This window comes from Podarcis bocagei, assembly GCF_964188305.1.
Source record: "Podarcis bocagei genome assembly, chromosome: 17".
NCBI lineage: Eukaryota > Metazoa > Chordata > Lepidosauria > Squamata > Lacertidae > Podarcis > Podarcis bocagei.
Genome location: NC_138143.1, coordinates 38938998 through 38963439, shown reverse-complemented (window position 1 = coordinate 38963439; position 24442 = coordinate 38938998). Strand labels below are relative to the sequence as shown.

Sequence of the window (24442 nt, the reverse complement as noted above, 5' to 3'; positions counted from 1 at the left end):
GGGGAGAGATAAACTGCTATTATACTATTGCAACATTTACCATATTTTACACTCGTCCAGCCCGAAGTAGAAGGGAGAAACACACTGCTCTGAAAAGCACAGAATGGAGCAAAACTAGCACCCCCACCACCAAGCTGTCATGGCTGGCCAGTTTGGCAATGTTGTGGAGATGATAAGGCAAAGTTTGAAATGGATGTTTGAGCTGGATACTGCGATGGGGGCTATTTACGCTGACACAGATCTGCCCCATTACACATTCTCTCAGCTCACCCCAGACTCAGCGTATCAGACATAATGAAACCTTCTTATTCTTCCTTTGGTGATCACTCATAGTCAAGTAAGATTGTCTTCCATGAACATGATCTTAACAGTGAGTCCATAAGTGACTGTGGAGGCTAATTATGGATCCACACATCCTTCCATAGTGGGGACATAGGTTTCCAGACAGGAGTTGATCATGGTGAGGGTTTGCCAAACGTGCCTTCCTCTTAGCACGTTTCTCCCTTTTGTCCTGAGTTCGAGTGTCTCCAAAGTCCATGATACCTTTGGTAAAGGCAGCATCTTCCACCATGTGAGCAGGAAGACACCAGCAACCAAAAGCTGTTGGCATCCTTGCACTTAGAGGTACAGTTTGCCCTGGCAACACATACTCCTTGCAAGTACGTTTTTGATTGCAGCATGTAAAGAGAACGAAGGAGGGGCCATATAACATAGAGCCCTGAAAGCTTCCTTGGAAGGAGGCCCGCGGAGAAGAGAGCATAGAGCCCTCTTTGAGACAAGAGCTCAGGACTCACTTAAGGAGTAGAAGTGTCTTTTGCCAAGCAGGGAAAGGGAAGTGCCAGGATAAAGGACAAAGGAAACTGCAACCACTCACTGACAACAGTGCCCTCCATTAGCTCACTGTATAGGGCACAAGGTGGGGAAAATGGAGTTTGAACCTCACCAGGGGGAATAGGGAGAAGATGAGCAACACCAGAGAAACTACTCAGCAGTTCCCTATTGGCAGCAGACCGGAAACAGATGCACCGTGACACATTGGTTTCCCTCAGCATTGAGACCCAGTCACATGTGCCAGAAGCACATAGGTTGCAGATGAAGCCAGGCGGAACAAGTGGCATTCTCATGGAGGGGGTCTGAAAGTAGATCATACCGGGGAGAGGGATTTACCGCTTCCTGGCAGTAAAAGAGCATGAGCGCACAATCTTGACCAGATGTCAGTCCAATTGAATTCAGTGGGGCTTTCCCTGAGGAAAGGGGGTTAGGATTGCAGCCAAATCGTAGTGAATAGCACCTGGGATGGAAGAGAGCCTGAAAAGAAAGGTCTGTGGCATGACCAGTTCCTCCAGGAGGGCTGCTGTGCCTTGGACAGTTGCTCAGTAGCAAGGGAACTGCTGTGGTGCCCCTCATGGCTCACAACTTCATGTTGATACTGAGAACAAAGAGTGGCTGGAAGAAGTAGGCCGGGAACAGGCAGGGGCATACTGATTGCTGGTCATGGGGTGCTCTTCCTTGGGGCCTACGTGGAATGGATTCCCCATTCCTTGTAGGCCGTGGGGAAAGCCTGCCCAATGAAAGCTTGCTACCTGTGGGCAGTGGCCCATGGAGAGCAAGAGGCATCTGCTGCCAGACTATAGTACCTGCATCTCCTCAAGCACAGTTGGTGTTTGTAAGAGAAGACTGAGTGCCGCCATGGGGGAGAGCCATCCGTCTCCCTGTTTCATGGGAGTTTGCAGTGGAACTGTGTGTGTGCTCAAAGAGCTTGTCTTGATCCATATGTCCAGGCTGTGACCAGCAAGGCAGAAGTGCTTGGCCAGCAGTATCAGTGTATGAAATGGAGAGCCAGTGTGGTGTAGTGGTTAAGAGCAGTGGACTTGTAATCTGGTGAACCGGGTTCGCATCTTCGCTCCTCCACATGCAGCTGCTGGGTGACCTTGGGCTAGTCACACTGTTTCTTGCTACTCTGGCTATGGGGATGGGTGGGGAGGAAGCAATACAGTTCAGGCAAGACACAGTATTAATATATAGCAAAGTGGGGTGGTGAAAGACGGTTGAATCAGTCATACTTTGTGGCATACAACCCCCCCCTCCCCCAGCATTAAGGACCTGTCATATGGAGAATTGCCTATGCTGATTTCTCTTGGAAAGTTTGGCTTTGATGGATATGCAATACCTTCATCGGACATAAAAACATATGAATGATTCATTTCTAACAATCTACACAATAATTTGTAGAAGGCCTCTTGAGGGGAGAGAATAGTTAATCATAAAAAAGAACCCCCCCCCCTAAGAATCTTGAGTTTGGCTCCTGCTAGCTAGTTTTATTGAATGACATGTACATTTATCAGAAAAGCAAAGGAAAATGGTCAGTGCAGCATTATCTTAAAGTAATCTGAAGACACAAGTACATTGAATTACCCTTACTGCAATGAAATTATGAAATGTGTTCCAAAATAAAAATTAATTAAAATGTTTTCCGAGCCAAAGTGTCTCAGCAGTTCTCACTGAAAAGCATGTTAATTTGGTGACACCTGCCGCGTAGGATACCATTGCAACAGATGGTGAAACTAGCTCCCCCCCCCCATTTTTAATTATTTAATGCTATACTCCTCTTTTTCCAGTGCAGATTTTCCCAGTGAGGAAATGTGAGCAGGTGTTTTTATCCTACTTATAAGTTTTAGTATGGCATACTTCAGCTGCTTTCTGGGAACTTTGAGTTTGTATGAGCCAAACTCGCTCATCAAATTTGGGTGTTTTCATAACGTTCTTGAGAGATTTTAACAGTTTGTTTTGTCAGGGTCCCCCTACCCCAGCCCTTCCAAATTTAGGGTTCAGGGATTTATTCTTGATGAAAGCGCACATGCATGCATTACACACAGATTACACGGAGACTTGTTTAACTTCTGTTCAAAGGCCCCAGTTGAAAGAAGAAAGATGACTAACCATTCCTTATTGTCTTACGCTACCAACATACACATTAGTCCCCACCCCCAAAGTTACACAGACTTTTGATTCATAAGGTAATAAAATATGTAACATCTGTCCCCTGAGGCAGACTTTCAACAATTCCTTGCAGACCGAGCGACTCCAAATTCCTAGATACTGGATTCCTATCATGCTGCTTTTTAACTGACCTGAAGTCAGCTGCAGGTTATATCAGTCTAAGGTCAGTTCAATCGTATACATTCCTACTCAGTTCAATCGTATACATTCCTACTCAGAGGTAAGCTCCATTACAACATCATGACCTAGGAAGCTTCCTTATACTTAGTCAGACTGTTGACCCACCTAGCTCAGAATTGTCTACTGTGACTCCAGGTGTGTGTAAATACAGGTGTGTGTTTGTGTGATAGAATCATGTGAGACTCTACCCAGTAACGTGGGGATTTTTGGAAGTGTTTGAAATTTATGCTAGTAATTCATTCTAATTTGGGATCCTACAATCCATACTTCCATCACTGCCCCCAACTGCAATCTGAAGTGGTGCAGTCCAGTAACCTTACCTGCTACTTCTGAGAACTAGGCCCCAGTTAAACCTGATTGTGTAGAAGTGTGGTGGAGTCTCCTTCTTTGGAGGTCTTTAAGCAGAGGCTTGACAACCATATGTCAGGAGTGCTCTGATGGTGTTTCCTGCTTGGCAGGGGGTTGGACTTGATGGCCCTTGTGGTCTCTTCCAACTCTATGATTCTATGATTCTATGAGAATGTCACAAACTTAGTTGCAAATAAATATTGCAGCATTAGGTCTAGAATACCAAATTTTGAACTTGCCTTTAGTAATTGGATTGGATAGTTCAGTGGATATTCATTCTCATTTTCTTAAACCAGGACCCTTCTTTTCAAGTAAAATATTGTTAGGAAGAAAGCTACATTGAAAAACCTAATCACTCTCTGTATTGCAGGCTTATCATGAACGTCAAATATTTAAATTTGCAAAGGCCACTTACATCCACACTTGGAAAAACTGATGGCCCTGTTTTTCTTGCAGACACCAAAGATGCTGACGAGGAAGATTAAGCTTTGGGACATCAATGCCCATATAACCTGCCGCCTTTGCAATGGTTATCTTATTGATGCTACCACTGTAACGGAATGCTTGCATACCTGTGAGTATTAATATATCTACCCATAGTGATGTTTCATCAGATGTAAGATTAGTGGGTTGGGTATTTTTCATTGTTCGACACATCCTCTCTGCCTGCTTCTTCTAGCTCTGTAATGTTTCAGAGTCAAATGTCAAATACCAAGCTTCTCTCCACCCACGCCCCCATCCAGGATCAGATCGTGGGTGAAGACAGATTCTCATTACAGATAAAATCCATATTCTGGCTGGATAAGATGTTACATTCTGCTGGGAAGGACATAGCAGGGGTCCCCGTAAGCCTGAGGCTAACTCTCATGTGAATACAAAGCATATGCTATGGTCCTTCTTTTAGTGGTAGGGGAGAGTGTAAATGAATGATGCCAAGTAATGTTCTGCTTTACTTTGAAGGTGAGGGCAATGGTATATTATGGTAGGCTTTTAGGAATGCTGAAAAGTAGGATTCTTTTGAAACATAAGGTGTATTGGAGAATTAATGATGGCGGTGATGATGTTTGAAGCGGCACATAATCCAAGGTTTATTGCTGGCAGTAAATCAGGTTCTTCTTACCCTCATACGAACCAGTAGTGAAGATCTAAAAGGAAGGATGGGGGGGGGTTGTAAATATTTTGCAAGTGGTATTTGAAAGAAAAAGAAACATGGAGATTTAGTTCATGTGATACATACTAAATTAAGAGTTGATTGCTGTGCCAATTTGTAAACCTTAGATTAATACTCCTAATTTAAACCTAAACTGAAGACTTTTAGGAACTGTTGTGTGAAACTGTACAAGGCATAACTCTGGACAAGAGGGAGACAAGATAGGTTTGTAGCTCTTGCTTATGTAGCCATAACATGTAGCCACCTGCCCCTTGTTAGGTCACAATCATCCCCAGTTTGGGTGCTTGTGGCATATTCCATTTCAGTGCTAAGGTCCTTATGACATTTGAAAGACCCCCCCCCCTTGATAGGTGATGGCTTATAAGTGCATTTAAACTTCATAGAATTTGCCATTTATACAGTTCTTCCAAAACACTGAACTTTCCCCCCCTATTCTACTCAGAAGTTCCTCTTCTTTCCCCATTTCCTTTCCCTCCAAAGGAACTTCTACTCTTTGCAAGAGAGCAATAAATATTTTAATAAATAATAAAACTGAACCATCGTCTTGGTCTATCTGGACTTTCACCTTGCTGTCTCTCTTCCATGATTTTAGTCATATGCTTTCTGTTGACTTTTAATGCAATAGGATAGCTGGGTAATCGTGTGGGTGTGAATCTTTGTTATGTCAATTGGTCCTCATTGCTTTGCATATATCTCTCTGCCCTCCCTCCTTGCAAACCAGGCTTCCCTCTAAAGGCTCACAGTGCCTCATCCTGGCTGTTATTAAGCACTACCTTGAGCTTGTTTCTGCTAAAATGTGCATCATTTTTTGTGAGATGTAGATGGCACTGTTTAACTGCAGAAGCCAGGCACCAGTATTGCCAAGGTTTCAAAGCCATTGTAGGGCAGTTGGCTATATGCAAGCGGACTATATAAGCAGGCAAGGGTGTTCTATGTATCCTTTTGCTGTACCTACAACTCTGCTGTTAACGTCACTGAAATAACCTCAATTTCAACTTTGGACAACGCTAAATCAATGATGGCACACTGTCAGATATGTAATAAATATATGTTTATAAGGAACATCCTATGTATTCAGACCTCAGTTTGACTCTAAAGACCATATTGTTCTTAAGCAGTAAACAACTTTTCATAACTTCATATTCTGCATTCAAACAACCTAAAAATAAATGTGTACTTTAAAATTTAAATCAGTTTAGAATTCTAAACACATGCCAGAAAAGCAAGCAGGCAAACAAAACCCCTCCCAGTTTTATATTGCTGCTCTTCTGATCTTTCTTATCTATATTTTACCCTCTGAATTTTACCCTCTGAAGATGAATGGCAGTGCCTGAATTTATGCCTTAACATTTGTATGTTAGACAGTACATCCTTATTGGGCATTATTTAGTTAAAGCTGGAAAGTGAATACAAATAGATGCTAAAATATATAATGCATTTAGATTACATTTAACTTTTTTTGTATTGAGAAAGCAGTTTCGTAAAGAATGAAATGTTCTAGTCAGAGATGGAAAACCTCAGGCTTGAAGGCCGAATGCTTGGAGCCTGCCAGGGCTCTCTGGCCCTCATAAATCTCTCTAGGTCACATACCTTGGAGAGCCATGCCCCTGGCCCAGCTTTGCACCCCCCCCCCCTTGAGTGCTTTTTGACTGGCTGGAAAGTGTCCAGTGAACCCCAATAATGCTGCTTACTTGCTTGGATGGAGGATAGAGAGGAATGTGTGAGTGTGAAGAAACTAGGCAAAGGTGATGTTCACATTTATGGCTCTGTTCACTTTTGCCTTGGCCCACCCACATCCTCTATGTGGCCCCCAGCAGGTCGCCCCGAAGGGAATGTGGCCCTCTGGCTGGGTGGAGGGCAGGTTCTCCACCCCTGATTTAAGGGAACAGTGTTAAATCTGCAACATCCATGCTTGTTCTTAGGACGGTAGTAACCAAATCTTTCTATCTTTGAAGTCTCTCAGCCCCACTCACCTCACAGAGTGTTTGTTGTGGGGGAGGAAGGGAAAGGAGATTGTTAGCCGCTTTGAGACTCCTGAAGGGGAGTGAAAGGCGGGATATCAAATCCAAACTCTTCTTCTTCTTCTTCTATAAACAGTCTGCAGGAGTTGCTTGGTAAAGTATTTGGAAGAAAATAACACCTGTCCCACATGCAGGATAGTTATACACCAGAGCCATCCACTACAATATATTGGGTAAGTAATGTTTTAAGGTAATATGTACAGAGATCTGCTAGGTATGCCTTTTCCATCAGTGGGCTGGTTTAGAAATGCATGTCCATAATTTGACTGCACATCACTTGACTGCATAGCACAATGAAAATTATGGGGAGCCATCCAGCCTTCCTTCGTTAACTTTACTTTTATGTGAGGGATGAGTTGATGTTTCAGCGCTCATCCCAAGGGAAATTTCAATGCTCATCCCACCATCCAGTGTTAAGCGATACAAATTCAGCATGGAAGTGCTTCATAGTGAAATTTACTTCTTGTTATTTTCTCTCTCTTTTTGGCCAGTCATGACAGAACAATGCAAGATATTGTTTACAAACTTGTTCCAGGTCTTCAGGAAGGTAAGTGAACAATATACTCTTCGGTAAACATTTACATATGATTAAAACTTTTCAATGTGGTGTTTGGAGGTAATGGTTCAATTTAAAAATAAAATAAAATAACATGAAATAATGGATGGCATGATGTAGTTCTAGGTTGTTTTTATGGGGTTGCTTTGGCAACTAAGGGCCAATTGGCATGTTACAGTGGAGCTCCATTCTTGTAAAAGTTACTGGGATGGTTTTGGTGGTTTCAAGTTTGGACTGGGAGAGAGGGGAGGCCCCAAGCCAGATCACTTCTGCGGAGCTGCTGTTAACTTGTAGAAGAGAAAACTAATCTCTTGGTTGATTTTACAGAAAGAAAGTTATGTTGGAAGCTCCAGACAAGAGGCAGCAATGTAATATGTAGTTTGGCCCTCAAGATACTGTAGGCAGGAAAATTCATTGCAGTGTGGGTGCCTTATATTTGCACATGTGAATGTGAGAAATTTTAGCAAGTGGGGATATTTACTGGTATTTACTGATATTTGAATGGGCCCAGAGAGAAATGACAGGATAACTAAATGCCTTTGGGAAATTTATTTTATTTATTAGCTAAATATATATATAACCACCCTTCACCTGAAAATATATAACACAAAATATATAACCAAAAAACAAAAGCAAACCAATAGTCCCCCTCCCACAAACACATCTGGAAGACCATAGATTTTTTTAATCAGCCAAAGGCCTGGTTATAGAGGAATGTTTTCTCCTGGCACCTAAATGTCTAAATGTCATTCCCCTTTTCTAGCATATAACTGATAAAGGACACTTACCTAAGAAGCACATGAGTAAATTTCAGAAACAAGTCTCATGGTTCAGGCATTTCTAACATTTCCCAGCGGGCTTTCTAAATTACCAGTAAATGTCAATATCCACATAGTTGCTTACATTTCCTGCAATGCATACTAACATAAAATTCCTTGTGGATATGCTGCAATTTGCAGTCCTAGATTTTGCTGTTGCCTGTTTCACTAATATGGATACTTTATACATACGATGTGTGTACAGTAATGCCATCATTACTTTTGACTGAAAATTATTTCATAAATGAACCAGGCATGGGAGTGGGAAAGACTTTATTTCACAGTTTGTAAAACATGAGTCCCCGCCTCAATCCTAAGTTTTGCCAAGAGTCACTAACAAGTGCATGAAACAAGTGCTGGGCCATTTTAAAGTAGAAACTGAAATCCAAAAGTAGCATTCAATCGTTTAAGAAATATCTCATCTTATTAAGATGATGTGTAATGAGTCACAGAAAAGCTGTCGGACATTAGAGGGTGCTCTTGATACATTTTGCTGAAAGTGTGAGAGGAGTAAATTGTTTGCTTAAGTTGATGAAGTCCACTGATCTTAGCTAAAGACACTGTTTTAAAATGTTAAACAGCGGAAATGAGAAAGCAGAGGGATTTCTACCACAAACTGGGCATGGAAGTACCAGGTGACATCAAAGGGGAGACGTGCTCAGCCAAGCAACATTTAGATTCCCACCGTAATGGTAAATAGACATTGCATGTATTTGCTACACCTGTGCTTGCGAAAGGAAATTGTTTGAACATTCTTTATTGATTTATAATATGTTTATTACCAATATATTCTGTTTCCTAAAGAATATGTATGCTGTTGCTTGTGAAATGTGGGACAAATAGATATTTTCCCACAAGTAAGCAGTTGGAAGGCTACAGCCTCCTGACCTATATATTCGCAACAAATTTTACATTCATGCCATTTTCCACAATTGATGGTACCTATGATCTTCCCCACTGGCTATTGTATGGTCCACCTGTTTGTGTAATATAGGAAGTGGACCCATCATCTGCACATATATGGGTTCTGCGATGTAGGCATTCAGAATGCCTAGTGGTTTATAAAGATGACTACAGCTTTGACTAAGGATGCTGGATCAATAGCCAATTTCTAAGTCTTTAGAGGCAATAAAACAACTTCACTGTGATACACTTCACTGTGAGCTGCTTTCATCAAAGCGAATTTGAGTGGTGCACATTTTTCTGCTGTTGCAGAATGAACGCTACAGTCCTTAAGTGGCATAATTGTGACATGAGCCACTGTAGTTAAGAACCTACTTCAGATGCCTCAGCCAAGAATGCAGAAATTTTTTTAAAGAAATAAAACACCCAGGATCCAGAGCAAGGAATGTGTTTCTGGTTCAAAGACACAAGTGGTATCCTAATATTAGTCTTGACAGTAGTGTGGGGGTGTCCATTAGTGCCCTAGTGCCAGTGGATGCCACATGCTCTTGGTGCATCTGAGCAAAGGACTGCAGAAAGATCTGATGTGGGTATAGTGGAGTTCCCTTGTGGGATGTTCTTATGCGACACAAGTACAAGGCATTAGGGGCCAGGTGTGTGTGTGGTTCCTGGCAGTTGGGCAGAATTGGCTGTCCACATCTAACTAACTGGGAAGCTCTAAAATAAATCCAATGTAAAATTGGCTGTGCCATATAACCTTGTGTTTGGGATTGATTGTCCTTTGCCTACATCTCTGCCGGGGACAAATTAGCTGATAGTGGTTATGATCAGGGACAAATTGTGGCCAGATTTGTTTTCAGGCTTCCTGTTCTCTCTTTCTGGTATACTCTAATTTTAAATCTCCAGATGTTTCAGTCAGAAACAGGAAGTGGAAGTTGTGGGCAGTTTAGCCTACAGCCCGATCTTTTGAAATATCCGAGGTGTTGCAACGAGAAGAATGTGTAAATGTTATGTTGGGATGAAAAGTCTGAGTTTTGGTGGCTTTGCTGGTAAACTGTTTTCATTAAAAGCAGAAAGAGCACAGTCAGGTTGTTGGTGGAATTATCTAAAGATCTTATAACCTATCAGAATCTTGAGAGTTTTTTTTTAAAAAAAAAAAACTTTCAAATGCCTGAGTTTGTCATGATGCACTACATGACATACTAGACACATAGTGTCTTCCATGTGTAGCTTGAATTGCTCTTAATATGAATGAATTTATTGTAGCTGATAGAGCTACATCTGAAAGGGCTGAGGACGTCTTGCATTTATTTCATATGTGAATTTGATATCTTTAGAGTCTTCAACTTTGTCACAGATGCTCTCTGCTTTTTTCATAAGGGGAAACAAAAGCAGATGAGAATACAAACAAAGAAACGTCGGAAGAGAAACAGGAAGAAGATAATGATTATCATAGAAGTGATGAGCAGGTACTGTTTAAATATGTCCTTTTAATTAAGTAGATGTTTAGCTTTTGGTTTCAGGATAGAATCAGCTAGGAGATAACGTTGTACCTTTTCAAAGAAGTGAGTAGCTAGAGATGCTACGATGGGTGTGTTAATTTTTAAGAGAGAGTGGTGTCCAACAAGATGCTGCGCAGTGGAATTTCCCCTACCTTTCCATCTGCTCAGTGTCCCCTGCATGTATTCCGGGTTCCCCCCAATCTTCCAGAGCAAATTTGGGAAGGGCACAGGAAGGTATGTGGGGAGAGGAGGCGAAGTTCCATTGCAGACACATTAATCCTTTTGCTATTGGAGCACTTATTTGGATACTGCCCAGAGTTTCAAAAGTTTCTCATCAAGTGAGTACTCAGTTTCTAAAACGAAAGCAGGCTATGCTTGCTGGGTATTATGATTCTTTGAAAGTGTTGAACCCTTCGTTGCAATCACCTGTAGCCAGGTTTTGTTTTCTGTCATCCTAGTGTGGTTGGTTGTGGCTCCGAAAACTCCATATACCAGTTGAATAATTGATGCAATCTTCTGTACATTCTGTTTCTGTTTCTGCTTTTTAGAAGTTGGCTTTTCAAATCACTGCCTTTTAGGACTGTTTCTACATGTGTAGTTTATTCCTGCCAGCTGATCTGTCACCTGGCTTCAGCAGCTGTGAAAATGTAGCCACTTAGATAAACTGTTATTTCATCCCTAACTTTCATTTCTTGTTAATGAAATTCAGCATTTCCTACTGCGAGGAAAAACAACGAATCTTTTTGTTTAAGCATTTCATAATTTTGCTATTTGAGTTCATTTTGAAGAAGGCAATGATGTGACTGTTTCGCGTATCTCTGGTGTTTGAAATTGGGAGAGGCCATAGCTCACCAGTAGAGCACATTTTGCACACAGGAAGTCTTGAGTTTAACCCCCTGCGTCTCCTGCTGAAATAGATCGTTGGGCAGCAGTTGCAGGAAGGATAGCCTCCTGAGACCTTGGATAACCTCTGCTGCTCAGAACAGACAACAGTTGACTAGATGGAGCAGTAGTCTGGTATCACAAGGCAGCCTCATATGCTTAGGATTTTGCTGAATGCCAAATCCCTCAACTCCAGTTTTTGTCTCCATGGATCATAGAGGTAGAACTGGAAGGGCCATTTCTTGTTTGTTTTTTGTTTAGATGTACAAGACAGCTAGAAATCCTGGGAAGAGTTATAGATCCAAACGGACAGGGATTTAGCAGTACACCGTAGGGGAGTGGGTAAATGTAGAGAAGCTGGTCATGGAATTTGCACATCCCAGTGTAAGAAACTTCTTGGTTTCTGTAGAGGAAAACTAAAGATTCAGTGCTTTACCTAGGCAGGAGGCCAGCACGGTCTTCACCGAACCACCTGAACAACATCACCATGTGAAGCTGCCTCCAATATGCGGCGCCTCCACCAACAAAAACACATACCTGTCCCAGTTTGGTGGTGAACAGCAGTTCTGGTCTTGGAAGGTATAGATCTCTTGCATGACTCTTTGATATGTGGAAGTTGCATATTTCCATAGGTACCTGTCAGTTGGTATCCATGATGTAGCAGCTCCCTAGCAACATAGGGAGGTTCGACTGTTTCTCCATCTATCCCACCATTGACTGTTCCGCCTTGCTGTGGTTCTCCATGCTCTCAGACTGAGCTCTCTGTCATCACCTGCTCCCTGACTCTTCTAAAGCAAGAGATGTCAGAGGTGGAAACTGGGACCTCTCCGGTGTTCCAAGAATGTGCTCTACAGCTGATTTATTTGTACCTTCATTTTATGTAAAATGAATCCTTGCTTAGTTCAGTTTCTCAACCTTTTTGCCACTGAAACAAGGGGAACTTAGAAGGGAACCCCTATTAACTTGTATTGGCTGCTTGTTTCCCCCCCAAAGGTAAGCATCTGCTTAGAATGCAACAGCAGCAAATTGCGCGGATTGAAGAGAAAATGGATTCGCTGCTCTGCACAAGCTACAGTCTTACATCTAAAGAAGTTCATTGCCAAAAAGCTTAATCTTTCTTCTTTTAATGAGGTAAACTTTATAAAAAATTATCCTTACCAAGAACAAACATACGATTGTGTTGTGTTCTTAAAATGATCTTGCAACTCGTTCTATTTTTTTTTTTTAAATCACTTTACAAATGATAGGGTTGGTTTTTTTTCCTGAGACAGAAATAGCTTGATGAATAGAAAGTGTTGGTATCTTGAAATAGTCCCGTTAGGTATAACAAATGACATTTTCTCTTAGAATTGGTTCTGAAGCTTTTCGGTATTAGTCATATTTCACTATTCTTCCTTCACCTGCTATTTCCATTTGAACCATTCTTTTTAGCATCTATAGGGAGACTTGGCTGTTAAGAGGTTTGGGGTAGAGGTTTGTACTAAGTGACATCCTGTCCTGACTGTTGAAGTCCTAGGCCTTCTCTACTTTTTCAAGTTTTTTTAAGCAAAAACAGCTGAGATAACCTCAGGCTTTCATTCATACTGTGCAGCTTAGAAATGTGCTTTAAAAACAAAAAAATCAGCTCCAGTAGGTCCCCTAAACTTGTGGAGCAGATTTTAGGGGCACACAGAGTGCTGTGGGGGGTGGGGAGAAGGGAAGTAATGTTTGCATGAGTGGAAGTCTGTTGTGCAAACTGAATGCCACAATTTGATACCTCACCCTCTAGAATTTAGGTGGCTTCGTAGCTTGTTATAATTATTATTTATTAAATTTGTTTGCCAACCTTCATCTGAAGTTCACGAGGTGGCTCGCAACATAAAAATACACGAAAAGACAAAATACGTAATAAAATAAGAACGAAAACAAACCAATAACCCTCCTCCCACAAACACATTTAAAAGGCCATGGAGCCTCTCTGGGGAAAACATCCCACAAACGAGGAAAGAATGGAAAAGGCCCATTCTTGTGTTGCTGCCCTCCAGATCTCTTGTGGAGGGGGCATTCAAAGAGGCAGGGTCTGAGTTGGTTCATATGGGGAGAGGTGTCCTTGAGATATTGTAGTCCTGAGCAGTTTAAGGCTTCATAGATCAAAACCAGCACTTTGCATTGGGGCTGGAAACTAATTGCCAACCAGTGCAGTCGGTGTAATATGCTCAAACCGTCTTGCTTCACTGAGAAACCAGGCCACCAAATTCTGCACCAGCTGAAGTTTCTGAACTGTCTTCAGAGGCAGCCCTACTGTGCTGCACTAATCTAACCTAGATGTTACCAGAGCATAGACCACAGAAGTTAGACTATCCCTGCCTAGGTAGGGGAGCAGTTGGGTCACCAACTGAAGCTAATGGAAGGCACTCCGCACCACCGAGGCCACCTGAGCCTCAAATGACAACTACATACCTGTTCTTTCAGAGGGAGTGTAAGCCCATCAGGAGCAGGCCACCTCCCATCCATCTGGCCTAGGGAAACACCACTAACAGTGTGTCAGTCTTATTTGGATTGAGCCTCAGTTTGTTGGCTCTCATCCAGTCCATTGCCAAGGCAAGACGAGGGTCCAGCACATTCACTGCTCCACCTGCAGATTCAAAGGAAGAACAGAGCCATGTGTCATCAGCATATTGTCGACAGTGGACTCTAAAATTCTGGATAGCCCCACTCTGCGGTTTCATGTTAAACAGCATAGGGGATAAAATTGAACTCTGATGAACCCCACATTGAAGGGTCTGCAGGACCAAAGAGCACTCTCCAAGCATCCCCCTCTAGCAGTGACCAGAATAATAATAATAATAATAATAATAATAATAATAATAATAATAATAATAATAATAATAATAATAATATAATTTATTATTTATACCCCGCCCATCTGGCTGGGTTTCCCCAGCCACTCTGGGCGGCTTCCAACTGAATATTAAAAACAATACAGCACCAGACATTAAAAGCTTCCCTAAACAGGGCCGCCTTCGGTTGTCTTTTAAAAGTAAAATAGTTGTTTATTGCCTTGACATCTGCTGGGAGGGCGTTCCACAGGGCAGACGCCACTACTGAGAAGGCCCTGTAACCTCACTTCTCGCAGCGAGGGAACCAGAACCACTGCAGAGCAGTGCCACCACCCATCACCAACTCGGACAGTTGCTCCAGAAGGATACCATGCTCGATGGTATCGAAAGCTGCTGAGAGGTTGGGGAGAATTAACAGGGACACATTTCCCCTGTCTCTCTCCTGACAGAAGTCATCATCCAGGGCGACCAAAGCAGTTTCTGTGACAAAATCGGGCCCTAAACCCCAATTGAAATGGATCTAGAAAATCAGTTTCCTCCAAAAGTGCCTGGATCTGGTCCGCAACCACCCGCTCAAGAACCTTGCCCAGGAAGGGGAGATTGGCAACTAGCCGGTAATTGCATAGATTTTTGAATCCAGGGAGGGCTTCTTAAGGAGTCGTCTTACCACTGCCTCCTTCAAGCAGGCAGGGATCACCTTCTCTCATAAGGAGGCATTAATCACTTCCCTGGTCCAGCCAGCTTCCCCTTCTCTGCTAGTTTTAATCAGCCACAAGGGGCAAGGGTCCAGAGCGCAAGCGGTCACCCAGACCAGTCCAAGCATCTTGTCCACATCCTTGAGCCTTACCAACCAAAACTCATCCAACAGAACAGGACTAGGCAGTGCTCTGGACATCCCTTGAGATCCATCTCCTCTAAGGGTGGAGTCAAGATCATGGTGGATGCGAGAGGTGCAGGTAACCTGACAAGGGGAAAGTGCATGGCTGAGCTTGTCCAATCAGCTCCTAGGATGTGGGAATGGATTTCCTGCTTCACGTTGGATAAACCTATTGAACAAGATTTCCCCCGTGGCTGGGTGGCTACTTCTGAGGTGGTCCCTATATGAATTGTGTGTGTGCCCTGTGTGTCTGGTCTTGCAGGTCTAATAAAAGCCAGACAAAAGTGACAGACAGAAGGATAAAGTAGAAGGTATAACCAGACCTACGTTGAAACATCTTAAGCTGGATGTTTTGGGACCATATAATAGTTTACATCTTAATATTCATGATATGGATGTATGAGACGCTCTGATTCTGATGAAGGCAGCCAGACAATCAAAATTGGCCATCAAATATCTAACGAGGCACAATTTGCCAGTTTCCTCCCCCTCCCTTTTTTGTTGCTGTTTCGTATCAACTGCTTCATACATAGGGTTAAATGCTTAGTAATGGTCTAGTTTGCCCCTGGACAATTGGGTATTTACTGGTGACTTCTGCAAACTTCTTTTTTGTTCCTAGTGAATCCTGTCTGGGAGCTAAAATGACACTCTTTTTATCTGCTTTTTCATTCAGACCTCCCTCATCCCTTCCTTTCACAGTTGCTTCAAGCAGGCACGCTCAGAACTTTGCACATGCTCATTTTGATAACTTCCACACACTCTGGCTTTAGTTTATTTTCCACAAGGGCAGAGCTTCTGGTCTGTTGTAGAGCACAACACAGATTGTGACCTATCCCTTTATTGTTCTGCACACCAGCAGAGACTATAGATTGCAGTTTATGCCCTGAGTCCTGCAACCCCAGTAGGTGCCCAAATATTATCCCTGTGTAGCCTGGCAAGCTCAGTGATAGAGACAGATAGAGACATATCCTTGTTATGTAATTTGTCCCGTGGCCTAGAGTTTGAGCTCTAAATGGGTTTACTGTATTGGAAAAGACTTCCAAATTGTCTTATGAAGATCCTTATAGGGATTCTTTGAAGCAGCATCTATTTTGCCTGCAAAGGGATTACAGTTTACATTTAAACCGGCATTTTCTTTAATTTAACTGTTTAAAATTGTGTCAGGATTTGTGGCAATTTGTGTTTGATAAATAAATGAAATACTTCTGTTTTTATTAGCTGGATATATTATGCAATGAAGAAATTCTGGGCAAGGACCACACTCTCAAATTTGTAGTTGTTACGAGATGGAGATTTAAGGTATGTTATATTTGTGGTTAACTTGATGCATTTAACTTTTGAGATTAAAGCCTCCAAACAAACTTACTGGGGAGGAAACCCTCCTCCCGACACACACATGCAAAAGAAGTTGGCCATGATTGGTTTAAATTAATTTCCATTTTGATACATAAATTGCTTACATTCTACACTAAACTTTGATTGCATTAGCTATTTACTAAAAGCAGGTGTATTATTTTATCTTTCAGAAAGCACCTCTACTGCTACATTACAGACCCAAAATGGACTTGCTGTAAGAACTATTTTGTCCTTCTGGACGGTTTTTTGCAGAGACTATCATCGGGCACCTTCTTAGTGCATCACGCAATTGACCCGTGACACAGACCAGCAGAATTCATTCCCGAGAACAGTCGTGCTCTCCTGTTCAATCACCTTGAATCTTTCTCTGAGGGATGCATTAACCTGACTTTCTGGACAGAAAAATATTTATACTTTTTTCTACAAAAAAAAAAAAAAAAAGGATATCGCAACTCGAGAGGACACTACCAGCACGAAGTTTACAGACATTGAAAACACTTCACAGTTCCCTGTGTGTAGCTCAGTTCTTGGTCATCATCTTGCAAAGACGCAAAATAGGTTTAAAGTGTTGTGAAGGAGATGAATTTTGAATTTGTTGCCCCTAAGCCACTTTTGTGTTGCTTCACAACGTAACTTAAATGTGGCACATTTTTTTGCAAGATTTTCTGTCTCTTTATACCTCACGACCATCTTGTCTGTTAGTAAGCCCTTCCTAGATTATTTAACATTGACAAAGATCTAATGGCTGGCAGTGAATTTCCTACGTTTCACTGTTCTAGACTGTTCTCCTTGGTTCCTTTGCTGATGCAGTGGATGAGGTTATTGGAAGACTTTCAGTTGTTTCCAATCGTGGTTTTATCAGTCACATCAAAAGTGCTGAGCATTTAGAACATAGATCATGCGGAGCTGGGGCTGATATTGGACTGAGGGATTTGCCTTTCAGTAAATGAAATAAGCCATTGGCAGCCTTAACTACTTGAACTCCAGTCTTGTTCCTTTTGAACAACACTCTCATACTAATGCTACAGCACACTTTGGCGACATGCGTTAGTACATTGACTTTCTTTCTGGTTTCCCTAGTAAGTCAGTTCTGTCCACCTGACTCTCTGCCGAATTAACTTTATGGGGGTCAGATTTAGATGGCAATGTGGTACTTCCTGGCCTTAATTATAAATCTTTATTTATTTTTTAATCCAGCCCCCTAGGAATGCATTAGCCCCTCTAAACTATGTAAGTACTGTCTCTCTCAATAGAGGATTGAACAGCTTAAAAAAGGATAAATGCTGCTCCACTTTAAGCAACTTGAGATTTTTTATTTTTAAAGTTTGCGTTCGGATGTGACTTCTGCAAGTTTGCACCACGCACAAAGTGGGTGTGTGATAAACTGCATGCTAGCCTTCATTGGTCAAGGGCACGCGAGGCCCTTTCATCGGGGGCCATTGAAATGGTCCAGTCTGGGCTGCACCCAGTAACATGTGTGCATACTCTCATTGTTGCACGTAACCCTACATACTGGCATGTTTTCCCTCTCCCACATGCACATACATGCACAGAGGCATGTGTATTCTTTGCATGTACACAAACCTGCCATTCCGCCACCAGGCACCAGTTTGGCTGCGACTTGTATTTGTTCCAGGGACTGGTAGGGAAGAGGGTACATCACTTTCCATGATGTTTTGCCGTTTTGCAGTACGCTGCCTTGAGTTAGGTTTCTCCTATCTCTGTTGCTTATAAACCCGCTGCTGGTGGGATTTGGGCTTGACGAGAAGCACAGAGCGGTCAAATGAATAAGTGTCATGTACAGGCGGTGAGTTTCAGAGAGACCGGCAAGAAGGTTGAGGGGGAGATGATGTTTCCCCAGACTTGGTAAAAGGCTTTCCCCCACTTAGGGAGACATGCTTGAGTAGCCAATATGCTTAGCCCATAGCAGTTTGACCATCTTTGCTACTTGTTTTTCTGAGCATTCTTGCTCTATATAACGGGTGCAGGTTAATGACTTTCCTTTGTGGAAGAAGCCCAGATAAGGTGCAACAAGGGGGTGGTGTATTATGACATGTGGACCATTTAACAAATCCTTACCAAACGGAAGTCCAAAGCAGGTAGTTGCTGGATAACATTGAGATCAAGTCTCTATGTTAACAACATACAGTCAAGTTAAAATACTGTTCTCATCTTCTTGAATGGATGATTCTCGCAGCACTAGACCTCCCCCACCTCTTCAGTTAGGAATTGTCATTTCCTTCCTTAGTCCTGATTTTTCTATGGTCATCAACTAGAATTAAAGTTCATCACCCAGCTTCTTTCAGCCATTGTCCTCCTCTATGCCTTTGGCTCCTCCTGTCAGTGTGATAGGAGCCCATCTTTCTAAGGTGAGCAGTGTGGCCTTCGTTACCTCAGATTTTATCATGGCAAATCTGAATAGGTGGAAGTCAAGGGAGTCAATTAGAGGAACGAAGGGGAAATGGGAGCAAGTAGGAAATGTTGAGACGACTAGATGAGATTTGGCTTAGCAGTAGACGGCACTGGACATTCTTTCGCTGGAAAATCTTCCAGGGCAAGCCCTGTTGAAATGAATGGGCACCACAAAGACTACACTAACCATTAAGGGCACTTATCCTGTTCGCAGGGAATTTTCCACTGGATAATTTCCCTTAAATTTGTAGCTTCTACTTCTTAATAAGGCCATACTTCTGTGAAAAGCAATTTCCCATTTCATGTTAAGCTATTGCTTGCCATTGTTCAGAAAGTATCTTCCAATATTAAAAATGAAAGCACTGGTTAATGGAAGACTATGGATTTGTGGAGTGTGGAGGACTATATGGGACTGTGTGAGGCCCCTGGAAAAAGAAGAGTCTTAACTTTAAGGTTTCCCCCAATTTCACAGGCCATATGGTGCTATCTGAAAACATATTGGCTAACATTGCTTAGTGAGCCTTAAGCTTGGAGCCTTGTCCAATGCCCACTTGATTCAATTAATCTTTTAGAGGGTTAAATGACCATATACAACTATTCAGTCTACCTCAGACTAGATACACAGCTGAATTGTATGACCAATGCCATCTTAAAATACGGAATATAAATGTTATCCTGTGTAACTTAAAACTGAGGGATTAAATAGTATCAAGATGCAAACTACACCCCCACAACTCTTGACTGCAGCAGTCTACAGAATCTGTATTGCTAAGTTTCTAGCAAATTTTTGAATCACTTGAATTTGATACGGTGCTATATAAATATATTTAAATATATATCTAGGCAGGTGCATGGAACCAAACCCAGCAGTTGACACCTAAGCTGGTTTTGCTGCTCTTCAGCGAGTATTTATCTCTGATGAAAACAACCTTGGCAGAAAATATTTGGTTTTTTCTTTCTTTCTCAACAGCTTCTTAGAATACATTTTTTTTTCTGTGGAAACTCAGTTCCTTGGGGTGTGTTTGTTCCAAAGACTTAGCTGACTTGTTTTATCAGGAAAAAAAAACAACACAACCACAGTGAATACCAACAGAGCAGATCCTTGTGATAGAAATTGTCTCTCTTCTGTGAAGTTTTTAAGGGGCAGGTTGCACAATGATTATGTTGGCAAAACATTCTGTTGATCTTCTGGCTTTAGGTCTTGGAATCATTTTCAGCTTGAGTGGCTCAGACCACACAATTTGGTTGAATTAAGTGATCTATAAAAGTTACTGTGAAGTTGGTTTTCGAGGTTTTTTTTGTTTTGTTTTTTCAAACGACTGCTTACCGCTGGTAAATAAATGCAGTGAAATTATCTTGTTGCATTATCCTCAGCAACAAAAGAGACGAGCATAACGCAGGTTCATGTTCTCACTTGGTATAATTTTCTTTTAAAATAGAGAAATCAGAATATATAATATTGAATTTTAAATAAGATTGGGGCAGGGGGGGTTAAAAGTTAACTTTATAAAATTATTTATTCTATTTTAAGCATTCTATCTTACTTTTTACCATCTAAGTATTTTTTTGGTTTTGATGGTCCAGCTTTATTTATGGGCATATAAAATGAAATTGTGAGATGTTTTTTACAAGCTTCTTCCTTCTTTTTGTGAGGGCCAGACTGGATGATGTGCTGAATGGGTGGCTGCAACCAAAAATGGTAGCCGCGTGTCAAGTCTTCTCCCCACCTCCGTAATGTTTATGATTACTTATTTGTGCTCTCCTGCCATTTCGCATCTCTTTGCACCCTTCCGGAGGCAGACAATGATATGAGAAATGGTGAACGCTCTTACATGAGGCACAGGTAAGTTGTACTAGATATTACGGAGCAGTAAAGAGGGGAGGATACAACTGTGATCACGTATGACAGCAGCTACATATTTAGTTTGGCCCCTTCTTTGATTTTTTTTTTAGTATGTTTTTGTTTTGTATGGATAAAGAGCATTACTTTATGCTTTTTGTGCAATAGGTTTGAAACATGCTTCTGTTAGGCATACCTTTAAGATTTTAAATGTAGCATCTACTAACCACAGATCTGAAAAGGAATGTAGGTGGGTTTAAGTGTACATTCAAATGGGCTCTTCTGTTTTTTGTTTTCCCTTCCTTCCTGGGATTTTTAAGAGTGACATTTGGGAGTTGTGTCTGTGTGAAAGAACTACCTGTCAGCAATATTTTTTAACAAAAAGATTTGGCAAAAAAACTCTTAAATGTAAAATGTGGAAGAAATCGGCAAGACTTGCAACCTATCCGAATCTTTTTTTGTGTGCCATTAATATGTCTGGTATTTCTCTCTTATTTGTATACCATTTAACCTGGAAATATTTATTTCTCAGTGGTTGTGCAATGCTCCAGATGCAAACTGTAACCTTGGAGGGGAAATGCAATCATTTTAAAATATCAGACTTCAAAATATGATGGTGCTATTTTTCCCCCCTCAGTAGGATTTGAGCCTTTTGAAAGCTTATCTGGCTCTTATTGTTTTCATAACAATCTAATTAGTCATGGGAGATTCACTGTCCTGTTTCTTTTCCAGTGGATGACAACTCTATTAGCATAGCCTATTTGCAATGATTTGAAACTGAGCTGTAAATTTAAATGCAACAGGAGAAAGCCAACCAGTTTGTACATCTACACAATAACTTTGATAACTTTATATTTTAACCAGTACATAAGAAATGCATTTACTGCAGACGGTTAAAACTGTATTTTACAGAAAAAAATCTGTTTCTGTATTTCCTCAGGTAATTGCTCCAGTTTTAAACACTTCACGTGATACCTTAACTTAACATATATACACGTGCCCTCCAATTTCAAATGTAAAAAGATGAGGTGCGCAGGCAGACCCCATTGCATGCCAGAATTGCAAGTGGACGTATTCACCTTATAGTCAAAATGTGCACAGGAAATGCAACGTTTTTAGCAAGATGCATACTGTTGGCTTAGAAACGCAGTTTCTGCTTTAAGTGGAAGTGGTGGCTGAATGCACATTCCCCGGGAATTGGTTTCTAACCCTAAAAACTGGCTGCTGCCATTTGAATTCCTCCCCTCTTTGTTGAGCACAAATTGTGCCCTGGAGGTGACTCACAAAGGCCAGGGTTACCAGGTCCTTGCTATCCAGGGTTTCTGCTGAGCAGCTGCAAATTGGCAGAGAAGATGGAGATCTGCAGCAGAGGAAGCAGGGTGTTTGTGTGTGTTGCTTAACCATTTCCCCTACCGACCACTTGCCTCCACAATCCTACAAACATGCTTCTGGAGCCCTGGCTTTGGTCAAGTGGAGGTTGCAGGAGGGAAATGGTGCAGGAAATGTTAAGCACTTTCTCCCACCCTACTCCTCTGCTGCAATTGGTTCCCTTAACCCTACTGTTTTGCAGCTCTGTGGCAGATCTCGGTTCCAGGCCTTGTTCTGTTGCTGAATGTGTTGTTCTGATCACTGCACCTATCTGGAGTTCTACGAATGCCCATGAGCGTTGAACCTGTCGAAGCTACAAGTGGGTCTTCCTCCTCCTAATGTTTTGTGTGAATGGGCACATTTACTTGGGTGAGGAAAGTTACCTAAGGTGCACTGTGCACACCTGCTGGGCTTCGGGTATTGCAAAATGCCCTGTTTAAAAAGGCAGCGATAACAGCCAAGTGACAGGGCAAGTGTCAAGAATACCATTCGCTTGCAACGAGATAAATTTAGGGTTATGGGACAATAAGCCAGTGCAACCGTTTAAGCCTTTATCCTCACTTTGTGGCATAATTAAGTTACTGAAAATTCTTGCCGTATTAAAAACAAATAAATCATATTTTTTGGCTTGGTTTCATTTGAAAGTTTACAATTTTTTTACGCTTTGTGTTGCTGTGTAACTTTTGTACTATTGGTGGCTAGTTTTTGTCTGGATAAGCCTTTGGGGGGATTATTGCTTAATGTTTTGATTTTATGATAGTGAAGCTTGTATTCAGTGTTCTGCCAATTAATATTATATGCTTGTAATAAAAGCAAAAAAAAAAAAAAAAAGGCTTTATTTTTGGCCTGTTTTTCAAGAACGTGAATGTTTAGCTCGCAGAAGGATAAATCCACACCCCTGAGAATGACAGCAAGCTTGGTTTGTGTGACTATTGCCAGTTTTGTGTTCAGTAAGCTCTGATAATGTCCCTTGCCTGTCAGGCTGGAGGACAGAGGCGAATGTATGTAGAAACTAGACCAGAAACTCAATAGCCGACAGCTATTTCGAAAACCGAAAACTCAATAGTCGACAGCTGGGATTCAGGTTGTTGCACTCAGTGGAAGCTGCGTGGCATGTTCAACTTCCGAGGCATGTTCGAAAACCGAAGCATTTACTTCCAGGTTTACAGCGTTCAAAAACCAAAATGTTCTGGAACGGAGACATTCGAAAACCGAGGTATATTGCCTCTGGTCCCAACATCACTGCATGTGTCCAGTTCTCAGCACCATAGTTTAATAAGGATATTGACAAGCTTGAATGTTTGCAGAGAAGAGCAACCAAGATGATCAAGGAAGGGTCTGGAAACCAAGAGGAATGGTTCAGGCAGTTGGGTATGTTGTTTTTTCCTGTTCCGGAGGGTAAGACTCAAACCAATTGATTCAAGTTACAAGAAAGGAGATTTCGACTAAACATCAAAAAGAACTTTCTGATAGTAAGAGCTGTTCAGCAGTAGAATGGACTCCTTTGGGACTCTCCTTCCTTGGAGGTTTTCAAGCAGAGGTTGGATGGTCACCTGTCATGGATGCTTTAGTTGAGATTGCATTGCCGGGGGTTGCACTAGATGACCCTCAGGGTCCCTTCAAATTCTTCTATTCTATGAGTCTATGAGCATAGCTACCAAGCTGAATGCAGGACACTAGCAATGGGTGGAGGCCCACCAGATGCTTGCTGTTCTACCTAATTTTGCTTCTTTCCTGGAACACAAGAAATGAGATTTGTGTAGAGGGGTCCCCATTCTGCATTGATCTCTTCTCTCTGCTATAGCAGATGAATAACAACAAATTCCTGAATGAGAGGGGAGGGCAGGTGCTGGGAACCTGTGGTTCTCCAGATGATGTTGGACTACAACTCTCATCATCCCTGGCCATTGGCCATGGTGACCAGAGCTGATGGGAGTTGGGAGAATGACATCAGGAGGATTCTAGGTTATCTATCCTGGGGGAATTGCCAAGGGCTTGTGCGGCCGCCATCCACGACTGATGAACCGTGTTTGGCCTGGTGTGTTGCAAGTTGTACAGCCTTACTGAGGAGTTCATCTCCTAATAGAACAGATTTTTGCTGACCTCTATTTATCTTCTATGGCAAACACTCATTTTTTGAGGGATCTGATTGCTGTGCCTTACATCAGTGCATTGATGTAGCACAAAATATCTTATCCTGGAGCAAAGAATGTTCTTGACTCTGCTTGGTTTTTCTCTCCGCATGCTGCTCTTCAGACTCCTTTCATCTTTTCACAATCAAAGCTGGAAAAGTGTGTTATTGTCAGCAGCACAGTCCACAAATAAACCTATCAACACCATTAGCAATATTACATCTTTTAGATTTTAGGAGCAATATCTGGTGAGACAA

At 41.9% G+C, this 24442-nt stretch overlaps 1 protein-coding gene across 7 annotated transcripts in view; it reads left to right on the top strand.

The window, feature by feature from the left end:
* Nucleotides 1-20916, top strand: part of PCGF3 (polycomb group ring finger 3) — a 52059-nt gene extending 31143 nt beyond the window's left edge. For 3 of the 7 annotated variants that reach the window (XM_081176925.1, XM_081176927.1, XM_081176928.1), the window contains 8 exons: nucleotides 3985-4102; nucleotides 6797-6893; nucleotides 7212-7267; nucleotides 8676-8786; nucleotides 10378-10466; nucleotides 12375-12512; nucleotides 16296-16376; nucleotides 16604-20916. In XM_081176925.1, the coding sequence (XP_081033051.1) occupies nucleotides 3994-4102; nucleotides 6797-6893; nucleotides 7212-7267; nucleotides 8676-8786; nucleotides 10378-10466; nucleotides 12375-12512; nucleotides 16296-16376; nucleotides 16604-16651 (729 nt within the window). In that variant the 5' untranslated portion in view covers nucleotides 3985-3993 and the 3' untranslated portion in view covers nucleotides 16652-20916. Of the gene's footprint in view, nucleotides 1-3052; nucleotides 3221-3703; nucleotides 4103-6796; nucleotides 6894-7211; nucleotides 7268-8675; nucleotides 8787-10377; nucleotides 10467-12374; nucleotides 12513-14649; nucleotides 14815-16295; nucleotides 16377-16603 lie in introns of those variants that run through there. The other 4 variants (XR_014003297.1, XM_081176926.1, XM_081176924.1 and 1 more) reach the window with 4 other exon arrangements.
* Nucleotides 20917-24442: the final 3526 nt, after the last annotated feature.